General features: G+C 42.2%; 1 protein-coding gene across 1 annotated transcript; it reads right to left on the bottom strand.

Moving 5' to 3' along the window:
* Positions 1-812: 812 nt before the first annotated feature.
* On the bottom strand, positions 813-14,311 carry TMEM248 (transmembrane protein 248). Its single transcript, XM_063299368.1, has 8 exons — positions 14,163-14,311; positions 13,610-13,769; positions 6,884-7,060; positions 5,867-6,152; positions 5,296-5,446; positions 4,615-4,798; positions 4,217-4,360; positions 813-2,975 (listed from the first exon to the last, which is right to left on the bottom strand). The coding sequence occupies exons 3-8, from the start codon at positions 7,040-7,042 to the stop codon at positions 2,955-2,957; spliced, it is 945 nt and encodes a 314-aa protein (XP_063155438.1). The 5' UTR covers positions 7,043-7,060; positions 13,610-13,769; positions 14,163-14,311; the 3' UTR covers positions 813-2,954.
* Between the last annotated feature and the right edge of the window lie 6,647 nt (positions 14,312-20,958).

Genomic DNA, 20,958 nt, shown 5'->3' with positions numbered 1-20,958 from the left:
GCAAAACTGGGAATTTGGTTTAAAGTCATTTTATCTCCCATTCTTTGTTTTCTATCTATTACAGAATAGGGTTGATCTAACCCAGTCTTTCTCAACCTTGGCAACTTTCAGATGTGTGGACTTCAACTCCCAGACCTCCCCAGCCAGCCATGCTGGGAATTCTGGGAGTTGAAGTCCACACATCTTAAAGTTGCCAAGGTTGAGAAACACTGATCTAGCCATTCCAATTTCGCCAAGACACTAAGAGCTTTACCTGATCTTTGTTTGATGCCATTTCCCAGTTGCCCCCATCCAATGAGGCAAGGCAAGTGGGCAGAAAATAGGGATCTTTTCCACAGTGGCATCCCATTCTGTGGGAACACGCTCCCCAAAGTCTTGTTAGGTGCCTACACTGTAGCATTTTCAGCACCTGGTGAAGAGCTTTTTATTTTCTCAAGTATTTTAAGAACCGGTTTGGTGTTTTAGAATTTTAATGCTTTGTTGCTATTCTGCGATTTCTACTGCATTAATCATACTTACTATTGCTATTCCTAATGTTTATGTTGTGCAGTTCCACTGATTTAACTGACTGTATAATATTCAGAGAACTCCTGTCATAGTGTGGTATAAAAGCACAATGTTTTATTTTTCCAATTGAGAAAGCTAACGTAAGATTTCCTTTCAAACAGCCTGACTTTTTCCAATTCCACAATCTATTTTCTCCTCCAAGGAAACCCATTTGTATCTCAACCGTGAAGAACAGACTGTAACGTGACCAGATAGAACAAACCCACTCATACTCAATAAAACACTTCAGGTTTCCATTTGGTCAGTAGGATTGAAGATAATAAACTTTATTTTTGCAAAGCAATATCCACATCTTACAAACACCAAAAATTAACCTAGGAGAAAAATTGCATTAACAAATCACTGACCACCAGGCTCAGAGGCAAATTAAATGCCCTTTTAATTCTACATCTCCTGCTGAGAAATCTGCAGGCTGCAGTGGGAGGCTAGGGGGAAGAAACTAAAATTGGGAACTTTCATATACTGCCAGAGACCAACAGAAATGGCAGATTCTAAAAGAAAACACAAACAGAATCAAACTGATTCAAGTAATAAGCAAACATGAAAAAAGAAAAAGGTAAGATCAATATGATCCAAACAACCACTGCGGTATTCCATTTGTACCCTCTTGCCTGGATGTTTTTCACCAATACCCTATGACCTGTTGTAGCCCTCCACTGCCTGGGAATCATTCCTGAATCATCAGTAGTTCCTATCTAGAGTGGACCATAAAAGCACAAAGTAAAAATACAGCATTCTTTATTTTTTCCCCAATTCCATGATCTATTTCCCAAGCTAGCACATTTAAAACCACTGGGGGGGAATTCTATTCAAAAACACAATGCTATCTTTCTTCATTTCAGCCCACTCACTGTTCACCACTAGAATGTGGACATCTCTCCCATCTTGGAAATATTTCAAGATACCAAGTAAACAAATCAACCTACTAAGGAACCCTTTTGAATAAAAATGAGCAACTTATTATTTGATGGAAACACTTAAAAAGGACATCTACTGTGAGAATCATCATAGCAGAAAGTGCAAACAATTGCCAATGCCAAAAGGTGCTGCTACCAAAGAAGAAAATGGAAAAGTCATTAAGGCAATTAGCAGTGTTTTCAAACTAATGGCAAAGTCTCCTACATTCCTTGAAAGAAGGAAGCTGACCAACAGTATGAAAGCTGGGAAGTCATGAGAGGGGCTGAAAAGGAAAGAGCTGGAAGGAACAAAACTGTGCAATGTCCAGAGCTGAACAGAGTTCATCTGTCTCTACAGCTCTAGACAGTTTGTTATTTCTCTTCAAAAACTGGTGTAAGAAACAAATCTGCAGAGAAGTGCTTCAGGATGCATCAAGGCAATAGTCTGCCCTCTTCCATCACTAGAACCTCCCAAAGCCAAACTGAAGTTTTAGAGAGCAACAGCTAATCTACACATGTAGATAAAAAGTTTCATTTCCAAATGCTTTCCTACATTCAAATGGTGCAGATATCTGGACATCCAAATATCTGTGTTCTGTAACCTGGAAGATTCTAGTGAAGGTAAAACATACTCATCTTTGACATACCCCAACTATGTCAAATGATGCAATCCAAATAATTTATTTGCATATGCAAATTAAAAGGTTTCCTTTGCAGGCAACAGCCCCAACTTGGGATCTAGCATGAACAATGGACAATCAGCCTACTTGGACTTAAAACTTTTGGTACTGCTTCAAAAGAAAGGAAATGTAAACTGGGATACTGCCCCTCTTGCTTTTTCCAATCTAAAATTACAAGCACGTTATCTTTCTTAACAATGATTAAAATGTGATTGAATGCTGGTTGTTGTATGTGTATTTTAAAAAACAAATCTAGAAAAGTGGGTAACTTTTTGCAAGCAGGGTACAAATGGGAAGGAGAAAGCAACCCCTCTCTCTCTCTCTCTCTCTCTCTCTCTCTCTCTCTCTCTCTCACACACACACACACACACACACACACACACACAGACTCTCCAATGGAGCATACCAGTGACTTTGGAACTGTACTGTCGTAGCAGAGATGTGCACTGCCTGGAACGCCGGACAGACCGCTGGGAGAAATAAGGTGCTTTGTCTGAGATACTCGCAAAGGCATCTGTACTGCCCCAATGCAGCAAGACATGCCTCTCCAATCCTTCTGATGCAGAGTCACACAGACACAAAACATTCCAACAAAAACAGAAAAGGGGTTCCCAATAATCTTAGCTGCACTGGCATAAACTGTTCCAAGTATACTCTTTATATAAATAACCATTACAGGCACTTCAAATGTCTTTGGTTGGAATAATCCAACGTCTCATGATAACCAATTCGTAACCAATCAGGACCCAGTTCTGGGTTCAGCAGGCAACGATTGCAGACTTGGTCACTTTTGGAGGAAGGAGGCAATGGATCATGCTTCTGAGAAAGCAACCTGGGGGGCGGGGGAGGAGATAAAAAAGTAAAGGAGACCATATGGTCAGATTTCAGCTATCAGTTGTATAAGCCATTGTAAGTCACAGTGTGATCTGAAATGGGAAAACGATGAGAGACAGATGACATATGGGACTCCTATTGGATGGAACCCGACATCTGGAGCTGCTATAAAGTAAGTCAGACCTTGACCTGTCATAATTGTCTCTCCTGTCATCAGACAACACAGTCCCCTTGGACAGATACGCCCACTCATACACACACACACCCCATGACGTATCCTATTATGCTCATGAAGTGCCCTGCTGGAAGCTGTGGTTTAATTTTATATTTAGATTCATGCCTTTCAGGCAGCCAGAAGCACTTAAAAGATTTAATTCCACATAATACCCTCAAGTCCCATATACCCTTGGAAATAAAAGGTGGCAGGGATCAACAGAACCGTGCTTCTCTTTCATGATGTTTATAACTAGCCTCACCCACCACAGCAGACATTTTGTGCCCAAGCACCCCAACATAGCTATTTGGTGATGCTGCCCATGACAATCCACATTCCAGAAACATCCTGTAGAAGTGTGTAGCACAGATTCTTCAGATTTTCAGTCATGGGTCTTACTTCGAAATGCTGGGTAGGAGCTTTTGTCTCCACATGATCAATCTATGCAGTTCACACCATGGTTCTAGGCAAATCACATTCTCTTAGCCTACCTATATTGCAAGATTGTGGCAAAACTAAAACAGCGTATCTTTGTATGTCACCTTGTGTTCTTTGATAGGGAAGAACATAAAACTAGATAATAGAAGTCAAAGGTGTCTAAACAAGCTGGAATGACATTCTGCATGGCAGGGAACAAAAAATTGTATTAGTTGATCTTTAAGCTTCTTTCCAACTCTGATTCCCTAATTTTGTATAAAGCACAATGGAAATAGAATAGGCAAAAGTCAAAAAGTTGAGAAGCCCCAAGTAGCTTCCATTGGTTTTGAAGGCAAAAAAATCTATTTAGTCTGCTACTGGTCTTGTGCCACAAGCTATAACAACAATCATACCCTGCATGTGCCATTTGGGAACAACTTGGGAGTGGAGGTGCATGAGTATCATTTTTCAGCCAATGCATGAGTGCAACTTGAGTGCTTAGAGCTGTCTATGAACAATCCCCAGCATGACAACAGTTGCTAAGGAAGCTGGGGCTCCCTCCCACAAGTTAGCTCCTCCAAAACTAAACAAATAGTTGTGGCACTTACCTTTTCAGGACAGAACTCTGAGCTGCTTTGTCGCAATTTGATTGGTCTGCCTCTGATGACTGCGTAGCAGAACATGGTGATGACCATCACAAAAAGAAAGTAACTGGTGTGCATTAAATGCAGATTAATTAGGGAGCGGTCATCCTGAATGGAGGAAGAGACAGCATTTCCTAAGGCTGTAGAGAATCCACATGCAACTGCCTCTGGGAGGTGGAGGGACATTGCCAAGGCAGGACTATTCCAAACAGTGGCTTTCCCCCTCGCCCCACATACGTTATGGCAAGATTTGGACAGTGACATAATGGACAGAGCATGTGCACTTCTAAGGAGAACATCTCCAAATCTTGTTCATCTAAGCCCAGTCACAGTTCACAGCAAAGTGTAAAAAAATCACTTACGTCTGGAACAATAACCGTCAATTTGGGATTTAATGCATGATAGACTTTGCCAATGGCTCCCTTGTAACACCAGAAAGGGTTGTAGTCTTGGGCATATTTTGTGTTGGAGTCCCTTGCAGTTGTGACGATCTTGTACCAGAAGGTTGCGTTAATGTATGTTTCCGGAAGACAGTGTGGTGGCTGACTGTAGAGCAACACACAATTTTGAGTTGTGCATCCAAGTCTCCGCTATCTTTTTCCACTGGGTCAACCATCCCCTTCCCACTACTTTCCAGTTTGTAAACGTACGCTGTCTCAGAGCTTTTCCACTCAGAAGCACCATTTGTTTGCTAGGCAAGACTAAGCCAGCTGCTAGGTCACAAGCAGACTAAAATGATGCATAAAAGGGAACAGGAATATCTTGCAGACTGCTTAGTAAGACGGTTCCCCCTTTTCCACACTCCTCCCTCCCTCCCTCATTCCTCCCATTCCTGCAAAATATAACTATCACTCATTTGAGGAAGTGGTGTGAATAAACTAGAAGTTTCTATTTGTGACTACCAGAAGCACATTACAAACTCTTTTTAAAAAATTAAAAACCGGAAAAACTGCCTCCTTGTCTCTCAAGCAGCAAACCTGAAGTCATGAAAGGCTGCAGTGAACAGCTTCCCTGGGAGAAATCAGCACTGGTTAGAGCCTTACACTGTGACGGGAAAAACTGCCGTAGCTGCTGTAACTGTCATGCAGGTCGTGAAGACAACTTGGTCACAGCGGCCATGCAGCGCACAGTCATCTGAATTCCAGGCAGTAGGTAGAGTGAATGTGATGTTGATTTCCTCATGAGCTTCTCTGCCTTTTGGAGTGGAGCAAGGGGAAGAAAGGGAGAAAGCCTAGTATGTCAGGAGGAATTCAGCTGTTTACGTGTTTAACTATTACATCATTTAAAACCAAGAAAAAACATGGCTGCAAATAACTTTCAGTAAAGTTATTTACTGAATAACTTGTGAAGTAAGTAGTTGATCGAACCCCACCTCAGCAATTTTGCAAGCCAGTTATAATGATAAGATAGGAATGGATGCCTAAAGGAAAAACAAGAAATTGTGTGGCGAACTATTCAATAAAAGCACTTCCTTCTTTTCAGAAAGATGATTTCTAGATAAAGACCATCCATTAAGAAGGGTAGAAATGGATCTCTCTTCATTTGCCCTTAGCTATTCCTACTTTCTCCCTTAGCCTTCAGGCCCTTAAATATGACATTTGAAATAAATGGTACCTGAGAGTCCAATTTGGTGGCCAAAAATGGTAGAACATAAGCTTGTGACATTCCGGGAAAAGCCGCCAAAGGGTCTGAGGGGGTCCAGTGTCAAAGTGATGGCAACTGAAGTATTGACAGGACCAGAATCTTCAAGTGTTTGTGGTGATGGTGTGGAAGGCCGAGCTTGGCTGCTGGTCATGGCACTCTCTGGAGTTGTGGTGTCATTTATGAGGTGCTTTAATGTTTCGTTCTCCGAAATACAGAAGTCCAAATCATTAAATCGTAGAAGGAAAGTGTTCCAGTCCTTAAAACGTAAAAAGATCTTTAGTGCCTTATGCAGAATTACAGCCCTCACAAAGCCAGTGTGAATGTTCTTATACCAACAAATAGCAAGGTTAATTCAACAGACCCTGATCTCACCCAGTAACAGCAAAACTTTTGGTTTAAGAGATGCAACCATGGCAAGATCCTGCACTTCTGGTTAAGTGAAAGTGGTTGGGGCATCTTGAAAGAGCTTACAATTTGAAACAACTACCTTTTAATCATTTATGGGGAAAAATAATCTAGGGAAAAGATATGTGGCACAGTGATAAACCATGAATCAAAATCCATTAATCTGTGTAACATCAGAGGTATGCTTCCCTTTTTACCATTTTAAATCTGGATTGCTAAACAGTTTAAGATCAATTCCAGAATGGCACCAGCCAAACACATAGCCTTTGCTTATATGGCAAAATTGACTGGCCTTATTAAATTAATGTGCCAGCTTAAACATTTTGAGTGTTCCTGTCTCTGCCCAAGGTTGTCCATATCCATCAAACACTCTACCAGGAGTCCTCCTAGGCATATACAAGCCACTTATTTGTCTCATCTCCTGTCCCATCCTAAATAGAACTGCTATGCAATAAACTACAGAATTTGTTCCACTATATCTGGTCATATTCCTTTCCACAGGTAAGTTTTAGAGAGTCCTAAAAGATAAATAGACAGTTTCCAGTCCCAGATATTCAGATATAGACTCGATTTGTACTTTACCTCTGTCATTTCAGGGGACTTGATCTCTTTGATCTTAAAGAAATAACCCAGAGTTAGAAAGGCAATGGCCATAGCACTGACGCTGATCATAAACACCACAAGGGGTGGGCGGCTGCTGATGTAAACCCTGAGGTTCTCCAGAGGGTTTATGTTGAACATTATTCTGATCAGGCCCACCTGCAGAACAGCAAGAGCACAAACTGTAAAAAGCATCACACATTATCTTTAGGTTTCACAGAGAAGTGATATTATCTTTAGGTTCCATAGAGATCTCACATGTAAATGCAGAAAGCCAAGTTTCTCTGAATGGCTCTGATGTTTGGCCAGGACATGTCTGTAGCTAGTCCTCCTAATAATTAGATACAACAGCATTCAAGTGACACAGAATTAGGCCTTTGAGATAAATAAGATATGAGAAAGATGCTTTTGAAATCTCCATTACTGCAACGTTTGTTTCTGTTACTAAAGGGGAGGAAGGAAGTTGGACTCTAGCAATCTGTGCTGAGATTGCTGGCAACTAGAAAAGAGGAAGTCTCCTGCCTTACAAGCTGTTCGGTACAATTGGCAGCAGCGAGGATATCAGCTGAGTCCCAACGGGCACATGCTATTTCATCTGGACAGCCAGAATGGACTGGATCCTTGCTCCAGCCCAAAGCTAACTGGCTGGGATCATGTTTACTTAAAAAGTCTTTGGAATCTTCCCAAGGGGACCCTGCTTGCTCTTGTCACTTGTAGAGACACCCTCTTCCCAGGGCCCATCCAACAGCATTACAGGCAGTTTGTTAGCGCACACTCAGCCAAGGAACAAATGCAGCTCCACACACAAGCCTCCTTTATGGGTTTAGAAATACTCAGGCTCTCTCCCAATGTCCACATTCTGGACTTCATCACGCTTTAATCAAGGCAAAAACAAGTACTGTTTTGGCATGCAGCAAACCGAAGCATGCATTTTGTTTTAGGTTTAGCTCAACAGAGAAATGGGGTATTTATTATTCCACAGCATTAAAATTCTGCTCCTCCTTCAGAGAGCTCAGCAGTGTTTTTTTAATCTGAAAACTAACATCTAGCCTGGTTAAAGGACTCTGATGAGCTCAAGACCTCTCAGACAGCAACAAAGCCAAACATGGACCTGAAATTTCACCGCCCGATTTCAAATCTATTGCTCCACACAGCCCCCAGCACTGCCTCTCCAGAAATATGACCGAAAAATGAAGGTTTTGTATTTATTTTCAGAAAGGCACAATCTCTCTGACTGCCCCCCCTTCAGTTTTTGCTCCAGAACTCAACAAAGGCAAGCAGAGGAGCCCAAGTGTTCTTGGGCTTTATTATAAACTCAGCAGTTCATAGGGACTGATGTAAAAGATGGGAGAATCAAGATAGGTGGGAACCCCTGGTCTGGAGAGAAGCTTCATTCATAAGCCAAAGAGAAAAAAATGTATTTGAATGTTTAATATGCTAAAAATAATTTCAATAACTCTTAAGGTACTTTAAAAATGTCTACTTTTTAAAAAAAATTCAAAATTAAATGCTGTTTTTTAAATCCATGCTTTGTTTTTGCTGTCCATTTTATAATTTCAGATAACTTCCTGTGCCACATAGTTCTTTGTGACCAGTGTAAACTATTCAAAAACTACATATAGTTCAAGCTTTAAAAAGCTAAATTAGCATATATCCAAAAGAAACAACAGAAAAACTGTATAAGCAAGGGGAAAAAAGGGAATGCTACCCAAGACAATTTTTGTTTTCGGAGCAACATCAGAGATACACCACCCTGCTCCTCAAACAGAAAAGTTAAATACATTAATTTCAAGATGTTACATCGAAGCAAGAACTGTACCAAAGAATTCTGGTTTTAGCAGATCTTTTCCCTCCTAGCATTTCAGAAGGCAGTGAAGAAGCCTCAAAGTGGAAGGTGCCACATAATCTGAGGCAATTTCCTGACAGCGAGAGCTGTCACCTTTGGAGCAGGCTGCCTCATGGAGTGATATGTTCCTTTCCCTGGATGTCCTCAGAGAGTCCAACCCCTGCTGTCCAAAAGACCTCAGCAAATTCTGCACTGAACAGGGGGTTGGACTAGATGGCCTCTTATATATGTTGCAATTCTAGGATTGTATGAACTGCTCATGGGGGAAGTAAGGATCAGACGATGACAGACATGAAGTATAACATATTTTCTGTTTTGATATGTTTTTATGGCTTTCTTGTTTGGATGTAAGCCAAAATGTAAAAACATTTTAAAAAATCAAGACACCAAAGGAAGAGCTAAAAGGATTACACTTTAGCAATTGCACACCAAGGCTGAGTAACTGGCCCAGTGTTAACACCAAGGCCTTCCCTCCCACATGCAATTTCTTGCTTTCTTTTCCCCCTTTTCCCCCTTCCATTCTCCTACCCATTTCAAAACCCAAACCAGCCCATTCTTGGCACAAACTAACGTACCTTTCCAGGTGACAAAGCCACTTGCCTGGGCTATGTGGAAACTCCTCCCCCAGGGCCAGGAGCTTTCATACCTCGCTGGGTGCACTTTGTGTGCTTTGGCCGCCAGTGTCAATCATTACCCAAAAGGAAACAGCTCAGTGAGACTCAATTCTTGCCAAGCAGGAAAGATCAGTTGAAGAACCTGTCATCTGCCACTTGGAACACATCCTGGGGCTTATGGGATGTCCAGGCCTTTCCTTTCCTTGCCATGCAATTCTTTATTGCCATTCTTTATTATGCCTTTAGCCTTCCTTTCTGAAAAAAATCCCAGTCCCTGCCCTCTGGCATTGCATCCTCCGGGCGCAGGTACAGCCTCCACCCTTCAAATGTTTGGGGCTCTGTTTCCAGGCCTGGGCTTAGGCTGTTTTGCAGAGCACCGGTTAACTTTTCTGAAAGTTATTTTTGTGGTTTTGTCCAAGCAGCCATGTTTTCTTAAAATACTGTATGTACTTTTAAATATTGTAAGACGCCCAGAGTCTCTTTGGAGTCAGGCAGCCTCAAAATCCAGTCAGTCAATAAGTTCACTACAGCTAAAAAGCAAAACGAATCTTCAAGTAAAACAGACTAAAAACACTGGCAAGACATAACTAGATGACTGGCAGGAAAAAGAATTAGAATTCCAGTTCTAACTGTAGTTCTGAGGTCATTAAACAAATCTTTTCTGAAAGGAAGATATTTATACTACAGAGAAAGACCACTGAGAAAGCAGCAAAGTAAACCTCACAGGGCAAATCCTCCAGAGTTCTAGCATAGCCACTAAAAAGTCCCTTTTTTCTTTCATTTCAGTCAATAATAAATAAATTTGAGACAAAGAATCATAGAGAGTAATGATTGGAAATGACCTTGCAGATCATCTCATCCTACTTTCTGCCCTGTTAAGAATTGGGTCTTTCTTGATATCATATTGGAATAGCCTTATCATGCAGAAAGTGAGCCAGTTTCATGCACTGGTTAAGGTACTAGGCTAGAAACCAGGAGACCATGAATTCTAGTCCTATCTTAGGTACAAAGCTAGCTGGGTGGCTTTGGACCAGTCACTTTCTCTTAGCTCTTGGGAGAAGGCAACAAAAACTACTTCCAAAAATCTTGCCAAGAAGACTGCAGGAACAAATCCAGATAGTTGCCAGGAGTCAATACTGGCTTGAAGGCAAAACAACAACAACAACAACAACAACAACAACAATTCTTTGGCATGTTCTTCAACTGCCTCCTTCTCTATGTCAGTCTTGATGCCTGGTTTTGCCTAGCTTTATCTTCAGCCCATATAATGCATTTCAAGCTGAAGTCTCACAGAGTTAAAGGACAAATGGGAGCCGCAGAAAGCATTCTGTAGGCCAATCTGTCCTTCCCTGAGGCCAGATGAGACATTTTCTGAAAATATACATTTGGAAAGCAGAAGCACCAATGCTGCCGACTGTCACTCAACATTGTAGACAAGTGCTCCAAAAACCTGACTGTTTTAGCACTGCTTGCAGGTATTTTAATAGCACAAACAATACCCACCAAACTGTCTCTGGATATGAAATCCACATGTAAAATTGCCAAGCATCTGCCACAATATGTCACATAAAAAAGGGTTACCAAAAATTATAGATAAATGTACAGGATGCAAAGAGGTAGGAAAATGTTTTCCTTAAGCTAACTATTTAAATTGCCTACAGAGGCAGAGGAACCTCATGCTTGAGGACAACCTTTTTGAATTAATCCTGAAGTTCAAATGTTCAGGAACATTAAACTACTACAACGTTGGAAGCCACATAAACATGGAAGAAGCTGCAGAAAACCCTACTGAATTTTTCCATCAGTTCTTATCCTTTGCATTCAAAGATAAATTAACTTCTCAGAAATATGCAAGCAAGCTATTACTCACTGTCCAAAACAGCATCATATCTGGTACAAGCAGCTAACTAGTTAAAGGAAGTTAAATAGTGCAAAATTGAGTTTCTTGTTCCCAAAGCAAAGCTCCAAGCCAGTCATCAATATCATCTCTACATACAGTATTAGGAAGATTTAGGAGAAAAGAGACAAAGAGATCACCACTGAACAGATGACAATACTAAATCCAACCTCTCCCTGGATTTACCCAACAAGATGAGCTTGTTGTTCCTCAGGAAATGCCAATGTTTGCCATTGGAGGTGGGATCTTTGCCCCCCCCCCCCACTACATTTTGCAAAAACTCTGCAGGACCTGCTAAAGCAATTCGGACAGAAGCGATAAGTAACATCACCGGGGTAGCGTTAGAAATTAACCAATAGGGCTACTATCATCTTTTCTCTGGGCCTCCTTCCTGGTCTTTTCTTCCAGCCCACTACAAGTCTAGTGACCCCAATTTCTCCATTCCCAAATTATTCTTGTCTTTTTTTTAGATTCAAAATAAGAGACAGAAACACTCTAGTAAATTAAGTCAGAAGGATTCATACTTAGTACACAGACTAGATGGTACTGGGGGAAATGGTCTTTGGATCTTAAACCTTCTAAGGAGTTATAGACCTTAAATTGGATTCATAATTCACAGAAAACCAGTATAGTGCTATCAATATTGGTATTATATAATCCTATTGGCAATAGGAGAGAGATGTTAATGTATCAATTACAACTTCTAGACTGTCTTTGAGGACAGCCTGACACAGAGTACACTGCAGTAATCCAATCATAAGTCTGTTAAGGCATGGATCACTGAAGCTAAGCTATCCTGGTCCAGGCAGAATTATAGCTATCATATCAGCTGCACCTAGGCATAGTGGCATGGACTGCAATGAAAGAGAAGCCCCAGGCTATAGTGTACACCTGTTCCTTTTCAGCAAGGTTTCCCAAACTGTGAGGTGTACCTCCCTTGAGGAGGTGCAGACAGAGTCCAGGGGAGGTGTGAAGAACCTTTTAGTTACACTGTTACAATAAATCCACCTTTCCCAAAGTTTCATTGTACATTTGTGTTCAATTTGGTGTTTGGATTTTTAGGGGAAGTGTGTACACCAAGATTAGAGTAAAGGGAGGTGTGATGCAAAAAGTTTAGGAACCCCTGCTTTAGAGGAAACGTTGCCTCATCCAGAATAGATGACCTACTTAATTCTCAGGCCTAAGAACCACTTATTTGTAGTCTCTACACCAAGCAATATTGGTAGGAACATGCAGCTTTCATCAACCTGGTCAAAGCAGCTTCATGATGTTGCGCTGCAAACTCTGCCCCACTACACTACAAGCTCATGACAACCATATAAAAGGAATGGAGCTTGCATCACAATTCTGCAGTACTGCTTTCATTATTCAACCCTACCCACAGACGCTGCTGTCTGTATTTTATTTGGATTCAGCTTCACTTTGTCCAGTCTATGCAACTTTCAAGGACCTGAAGTGTCCCTTGAAAGGAGAGGCAGAGTTTAATGACATTAACATTCTGATGCCATAGTATCAGATCTCCACAGGATCACAGTCAAAGGCTTCATATAGATATTGGGCAACAGGGGAGGAAGAACAGAACCTAAAAAGTCCCTACAACACAAGCACCATGGATTCAAACAAATCTCCCTCTGCCCCTCTCTGATTAGCAATTCTACAGGTAGGAATGAAATGTGTGACATTGGCTGGGTTCACATAACACACTTACCCCAGGTTAACAGCCATGGACTACACTGCAATTTTTGGCTGGCTGGGGAATTCTAGGAGCTGAAGTGCACACATCTTAAAGTCGCCAAGATTGAGAAACACTGTATTAAAGTGTAAATTCATGATACAAGCAGCGGGCACACAACATTGACCAATGGCCATAATAATATATGTAATTGTCACAGATGCTAAGCTAAAACACGGCTGGTTGGCAGCTTAGCATGTTCTGTGAAAATGGCAATGAACACAAGTTTCAAAATGACCTTAGTAAAACTCACATACGGTAATGGTCACTTAACAAGAGAGCCTCGATCTCTTCAACCTTCCCGAATCCAAATTCAGAAGATACCCAATAACCAGGGAGAGTTTATGTAAACGTCTAAAAATACTAGAACCATCCCATCCTTTCCTCACCTTCTTGCACATGGAACCAAGCAAGAAGGAGAGAAAAGGCTAACCCACCAAACCTTCCTTCACTTCTAACGAACCCACTAATCATGTCTCCTTACAGATCCCTCTGGATTGCTAAGTTCACTCAGTCCCCACCTACTTCTTCACACCCACTGAAGATGCACAAAAACAAGACAAACCCATTTAGACCATGATTAAATGCAATCAGTTTTCCAAGACCACGTTGGCATTACCAAACTAAAGTCGTCTGTTGCACAAAGATTTTCATCTCAACGCCCATGGAAAAGAACGCAAGCCTGCAGCACCGCTTGAAGAAGCTTCTGAGAAGTAGGGAAGCAATTCTTCTTCCCTTCCTGACGCACAGCTCCTGCGAGGACCGGTTCAGTGCCAGGCCTGAAAGGGAGACAGCGCGGAGGAGGATGCAGGAAAAGGTAATGACCAGGAAAGCCCTGGATGGGAAACAGGCAAGCTTGGCCACCCCCAAACCTCTCTCCGCCCACGCCCCATCCCTGGGCAGGTGGGGAAGGGAGCTTCTGCACCAAAACGGACGAAGGGAAGCCCCTCTCTCTGAGGTGGACGTGTCTCGCCCCACCCCTTCGAGGGGCATCATGAGTGGAAGAACCAGCCACGCTCATCTCTCCCTCCCTGCAAAGAAGCGCCATGCATCCGAATCCCTTCCCCCAGAAAGAGCCTCAGTGGCCTTTCTCCTCTCCGATCACCGAGGGAGGCGCGGGACGGGTCCCCCACTTTCCTTGGGGCCTGGCAGGATTTTGCTCCCTCTCTTACCCGCACCGAGCTCAGCGCGGAGGCTATCGCATCCTTTATCCTTGTCCGTATGCTCTCCCTAATAGCGGAAACGCCGCGCGCCGCGAAGCCTGCCAGCAGCCCTGCCTACAGGGAAGCGAGGACGGCGGCGCCGCGGGGACAAACTTCGTCCTCCCCCACGCCTGGAAATCCAACTCGCCCCGCCCTCCCCTTCTCGGAACGAGAACAGCGCCGTGACGTCATCAGCCTCCGCGAAGTTGCGCGCGTCTTCTCAAAGTTCTCCGCTCCTGGTAGGGGAGGCGGCTGCGGGAAGTTCACTTAAGGTAGTGTTTCTCAACCTCAGTAACTTTAAGATGTGTGGACTTCATGCTAGCTGGGGAATTCTGGGAGTTGAGTCCACACATCTTAAGTTGCTGAGGTTGAGAAACACTGTTCTAGTTGATAAAACATTTAATCTTCCTTTGTCTCATCTGTCCCTGGTGTTGCTAGTTATCGTCCCTTGACAGGTTTTATCGTATTTTCTGCTAATGACAATATAGCTCACAATCTCCATCTTCAGTCTAAACATCAGATAATCTGGAGAGTACATCTGAGCTCATGTTTGAATTAGTGCATTTTTTCCTCCTATCTTGTGCTTTTAATACTTTTTTGCCCCATGAAAAAATTTGGAGAACTTGAAAGTCTGTTTACTTGTTCATTTGGCATTTTGGCTAATCTTTAAGATTTTGGTCAACTGTATGTTTTGGGCTTTCTTCTGTCTTTGTAATTTTGGGGAATAGGAAACATGTGGGAGAGCCTCTTCCCTTTCAGATGCTGCGCTCAGCTGATTGTTGTGTGCATCCCACCAAACTCCAGTCCTGTCACATTGTCACCCTGCTGTGCCAATGTGTTTGAAACTGTAGAAGTGTTTCTCAACCTCAACAACTTTAAGATGTACAGACTTCAACTCCCAGAATTCTGGGAGCATGCTGGCTAGGGAATTCTGGAACTTGAAGTCCACACATCTTAAAGTTGCTGGGGCTGAGAAACACTGTTTCAGAATGTTGCCCAACTTGGAAAAAAATGAAGCATTTTATGCAACATTGTTTTAGTGTTTTGATGTCTTACAATGGACTTGTTTTTTAATTCTTCCAAGCCATGGAGATTTAGAAAGTGCACTGCCCACTTCCATGTCTGCTGCCTTTGGCTGAAGTGAGGCGAGGTTTGCCCTATAGTAAAGCAGTATAGTTAAGAGGGAGGAAAAGATGGATCCTATCCACTTTTGCTTCTTATTTCTCTCCAACTAAATATCTATGTTCTCCTCCTCCCAAATATTCCCCACTCTATTGAGGCCTGCTAACTTATTTGGGAAGAATTAAATTATAGCATGTGAACATACTAGTAGAGAATATGTCACACAGTGCTAGACATGCACATTATATGTTGAATTTTTGTGACGTGTCACTGGTGAATGACTGAAGGAGAAATCCTTCCCTCTAGAATATGGCAGCCTTGCACTCTCCATCCTGCACCAGAGAAACATTTGTGGATGATACTGCTGGACCCTGCCTGGGTCACACAAGATACACTGGCTCTGTGTCCTCATGAAACTGTAGAAGTGGTCATGGTAGACAGACATTTTAAAAAAATGCCACCTGTCTGCTAGCTAAGTTTACTACTGAGTATAATTTGCTATAGGAAAGCAAAGCAGGGTTATGCAAAATGCAGAAAAAGAGTGAGAAGTGATAAAAAGCAATTCAATAAAATTAAATATAGCTATAGTTTAATGCCTTCAGCAAAGGATCCTTCAGCAAAGGATCATTACCTTGTTGTGGTGCTGGAGCTTGAGCACCTCGATGCCATGAGCTAAACCGTGAAGGGCCACCCAAGATGGGAAGGTCATGACAGAGAGGTCAGACTAAATGCGATCCCTGGGGAAGGTAATGGCAACCCACCCCAGTATTCTTGCCATGAAAACTCAATGGATCAGTACAACCAGAGATATGTTGGTATACCATCAGAAGATGAGACCCCCAGGTGGGAAGATGGTCAAAATGCTACTGGGGAGGAACAGAGGATGAGTTCAACTAGCCCCAGACGTGATGACGCAGCTAGCTCAAAGCCAAAAGGACGGCTAGCGGCCGACGGTGCTGGTAGCGAACGGCGAATCCGATGTTCTAAGGATCAACACACCATTGGAACCTGGAATTAAGATCTATGAGCCAGGGCAAATTGGATGTGGTTATTGGGGAGATGTCAAGATTCAAGATAGACATTTTGGGCGTCAGTGAATTGAAATGGACTGGAATGGGCCACTTCACATCAAATAACCACCAGATCTACTACTGTGGACAAGAGGACCACAGAAGAAATGGAGTAGCCTTCATAATTAATAGTAAAGTGGCTAAAGCAGTGCTTGGATACAATCCAAAAAACAATAGAATGATCTCAATTCGAATTCAGGGCAAGCCATCTAACATCACAGTGATCCAAATATACACCCCAACCACAGATGCTGAAGAAGCTGAAGCAGAGCAGTTCTATGAGGATCTGCAGCACCTACTGGACAACACGCCTAAAAGAGATGTTATTTTCATCACACGAGACTGGAATGCTAAGGTGGGCAGTCAAATGACACCTCGAATTACAGGTAAGCATGGCCTGGGAGAACAAAACGAAGCAGGACATAGGCTGATAGAATTTTGCCAAGACAACTCACTCTGCATAACAAACACTCTCTTCCAACAACCTAAGAGACGGCTTTATACATGGACTTCACCAGATGGACAACACCAAAATCAGATTGACTACATCCTTTGCAGCCAAAGGTGGCGGACATCTATACAGTCGGTAAAAACAAGACCTGGAGCTGACTGTAGTTCAGATCACAAACTTCTTCTTGCACAATTTAGGATCAGACTAAAGAGATTAGGGAAGACCCACAGATCAGCTAGATATGAGCTCACTAATATTCCTAAGGCATATGCAGTGGAGGTGAAGAATAGATTTAAGGGACTGGATTTAGTAGACAGGGTCCCGGAAGAACTATGGACAGAAGTTCGCAACATTGTTCAGGAGGCGGCAACAAAATACATCCCAAAGAAAGAGAAAACCAAGAAGGCAAAATGGCTGTCTGCTGAGTCACTAGAAGTAGCCCAAGAAAGAAGGAAAGCAAAACGCAACAGTGACCGGGGGAGATATGCCCAATTAAATGCAAAATTCCAGAGTTTAGTCGGAAGAGATAAGGAATTATTTTTAAACAAGCAATGCGTGGAAGTGGAAGAAGACAATAGAATAGGAAGGACAAGAGACCTCTTCCAGAAAATTAGAACCATTGGAGGTAAATTCCAGGCAAAAATGTGTATGATCAAAAACAAACATGGCAAGGACCTAACAGAAGAAGAAGAGATCAAGAAAAGGTGGCAAGAATATACAGAAGACTTGTATAGGAAGGATAACAATATCGGGGATAGCTTTGACGGTGTGGTCAGTGAGCTAGAGCCAGACATCCTGAAGAGTGAGGTTGAATGGGCCTTAAGAAGCATTGCTAATAACTAAGCAGCAGGAGACGACGGCATCCCAGCTGAACTGTTCAAAATCTTGCAAGATGATGCTGTCAAGGTAATGCATGCTATATGCCAGCAAATTTGGAAAACACAAGAATGGCCATCAGACTGGAAAAAATTAACTTATATCCCCATACCAAAAAAAGGAAACACTAAAGAATGTTCAAACTATCAAACAGTGGCACTCATTTCACATGCCAGTAAGGTAATGCTCAAGATCCTGCAAGGTAGACATCAGCAATTCATGGAGCGAGAATTGCCAGATGTACAAGCTGGGTTTAGAAAAGGCAGAGGAACTAGGGACCAAATTGCCAATATCCGCTGGATAATGGAAAAAGCCAGGGAGTTTCAGAAAAACATCTCTTTCTGTTTTATTGACTATTCTAAAGCCTTTGACTGTGTGGACCATAATAAATTGTGGCAAGTTCTTAGTGGTATGGGGATACCAAGTCATCTTCTATGCCTCCTGAAGAATCTGTATAACGACCAAGGAGCAACAGTAAGAACAGACCACGGAACAACGGACTGGTTTAAGATTGGGAAAGGAGTACAGCAGGGCTGTATACTCTCACCCTACCTATTCAACTTGTACGCAGAACACATCATGCGACATGCTGGGCTTGAGGAATCCAAGGCTGGAGTTAAAATCGCTGGAAGAAACATTAACAATCTCAGATATGCAGATGATACCACTCTGATGGCTGAAAACGAAGAGGAACTGAAGAGCCTTATGATGAAGGTGAAAGAAGAAAGTGCAAAAGCTGGCTTGCAGCTAAACCTCAAAAAAACCAAGATTATGGCAACCAGCTTGATTGATAACTGGCAAATAGAAGGACAAAATGTAGAAGCAGTGAAAGACTTTGTATTTCTAGGTGCGAAGATTACTGCAGATGCTGACTGCAGTCAGGAAATCAGAAGACGCTTAATCCTTGGGAGAAGAGCAATGACAAATCTCGATCAAATAGTTAAGAGCAGAGACATCACACTGACAACAAAGGTCCGCATAGTTAAAGCAATGGTGTTCCCCGTAGTAACATATGGCTGTGAGAGCTGGACCATAAGGAAGGCTGAGAGAAGGAAGATAGATGCTTTGGAACTGTGGTGTTGGAGGAAGATTCTGAGAGTGCCTTCGACTGCCAGAAGATCAAACCAGTCCATCCTCCAGGAAATAAAGCCAGACTGCTCACTTGAGGGAATGATATTAAAGGCAAAACTGAAATACTTTGGCCACATCATGAGAAGACAGGACACCCTGGAGAAGATGCTGATGCTAAGGAGAGTGGAAGGCAAAAGGAAGAGGGGCCGACTAAGGGCAAGATGGATGGATGATATTCTAGAGGTGATGGACTCGTCCCTGGGGGAGCTGGGGGTGTTGACGACCGACAGGAAGCTCTGGCGTGGGCTGGTCCATGAAGTCACGAAGAGTCGGAAGCAACTAAACGAATAAACAACAAAATAGTTTAATGCCATTCACCATACCTCTCCACACCTTTCTATCCTTGGAAATCATCCTTGTTTCTACCACATCTGTACACTGACTTCTGTTCTTTAAGCTTCTCACGTCTCTTCTTTGTGGATCCTCCATCCAGCCATGACTTTCTTGGTCTTCTCCTTCCTCTTGACCCATTCTTCCTTCCTTTATCTATTTGTTTCATGATTCAATTCTCATTCATTTTCTCTATATGACTAAATCATCTCAACATTCTTTCATACGGATTATTTCAGTGCAGATTTCCCAGAGCCCAGAGAACCACCAGGAAAATATGTAACAAAAGCCTGGGCTACCATTGTTCCAAGAGATCACTGATCACTCACTTTTGTATTCAGTCCACATTCATTCAACACTCATTCTTTCTTGACCTTCTGTTTTGTGTGTGTGTTTTACCACATATGCTTTTTAAATAACCTATTCTGAATGTATTTAATTTATATTTGTTTCTCTTGACACCATTCTTGCTTGCATATAATAAAGTGGGCTGAAGCAATGGTGGAAGTCCTGTCTAGTATATAAAGGCAGTTAGGACTTGGATGGGAAAGGATAAGTTGAAGTTGAATTCTTGCAAGACTAAGTTAGTTTGTCCAGAAATCATTTGGCACTCTAACCACTCCAGTGATAACTCTGAATGGAGTAGCTCTCTGCCTGAAGAAAGAGGTCCATGACTCAGGGGTCCTCCTAGACTCACAGCCAGTTAGATAGGCACATGGAGACTATGTCTAGTGTGTTTTTTCCCAATTTTGGCTGGTGTGGCAATTGTGGTCCTTCCTGGAGAAAAGCAACCTTGGCTATAGTGATTCACATATTTGTCACTTTCCCTTTAGAGTACTGTATGGAGCTATATGAAGCTTCTCTTGAAGAGTACTCAGAAACTTCAGTTGATAAAAATATGGCAGCCAATTTCTTAGCAGTTAAGAGCTGCTAAACACATGTAACACATATGTTGCAGGTGCTGCATTGGTTGCCAATAGGCTCCAAGTACAAATCAAAGTCTGTTTAGACCTATAAAACCCTATATTGAGTACCTGCAGGACCATCTGCTTCAAGTAGAGCCTACCTCTTCCTTACACATGTCCTTGATGGGTAGACTGATGGTTTGTCTCCTACAAGAGATTTAGGGGAGAGCAAGCCAAGTGTTTCTCAGGGATGGTACCGATCCTCAGAGGATGTGGATGGCGCCTTCCTGATTTTAGAGCTATTCGTAAGAATGTTTGAGGTTGAGTTCTGCTTGTGGACACCTAATTCTACTAGTTGTAATGCTACTGTTCAGGCTATGGTTTTATTTGTTGTTCCTTTAGTATATTATGTTGATTTTGTTGTTCTTGTTTTTAACTGTATATTGCCATGAGTCCTTGTGGAATATGGTGAGAAAGAAATAAGGTAAATAAATAAAATACAGTCATTCAAATTGTCAGCCAGATCATAGGACTATTTACATACAAAAGGGCACACACATTCACATCCTTAACCAACACATCTCAAATCTGTTTATCCACAAATACATTAAGCTACCAAATGGACATCAGTGTTGAACCATAAGTGTATTTCATTTGATTCCACACATGCTTTACCTCTGTCATTTACCACTCTTATTGCCTCAGCAACCAAACTTCAACTCCATACACATGCAAAACATTCCATCATTTAATTTCATTCACTTTTATGATAGGCTTTCTCCACATCATAAACATACAATAAACTTCACATTCCCCCATTATCTGTTGAAAAGGAACAATCTGGTACAACCTTTCTCCAGCATAAAGCTGCACTGCATTCC

Source organism: Candoia aspera, chromosome 1 (assembly GCF_035149785.1).
Source record: "Candoia aspera isolate rCanAsp1 chromosome 1, rCanAsp1.hap2, whole genome shotgun sequence".
In the NCBI taxonomy this organism is placed as follows: Eukaryota; Metazoa; Chordata; class Lepidosauria; order Squamata; family Boidae; genus Candoia; species Candoia aspera.
The sequence above is the reverse complement of the archived record's forward strand: the minus strand, read 5'-3'. Positions and strand labels throughout refer to the sequence as shown.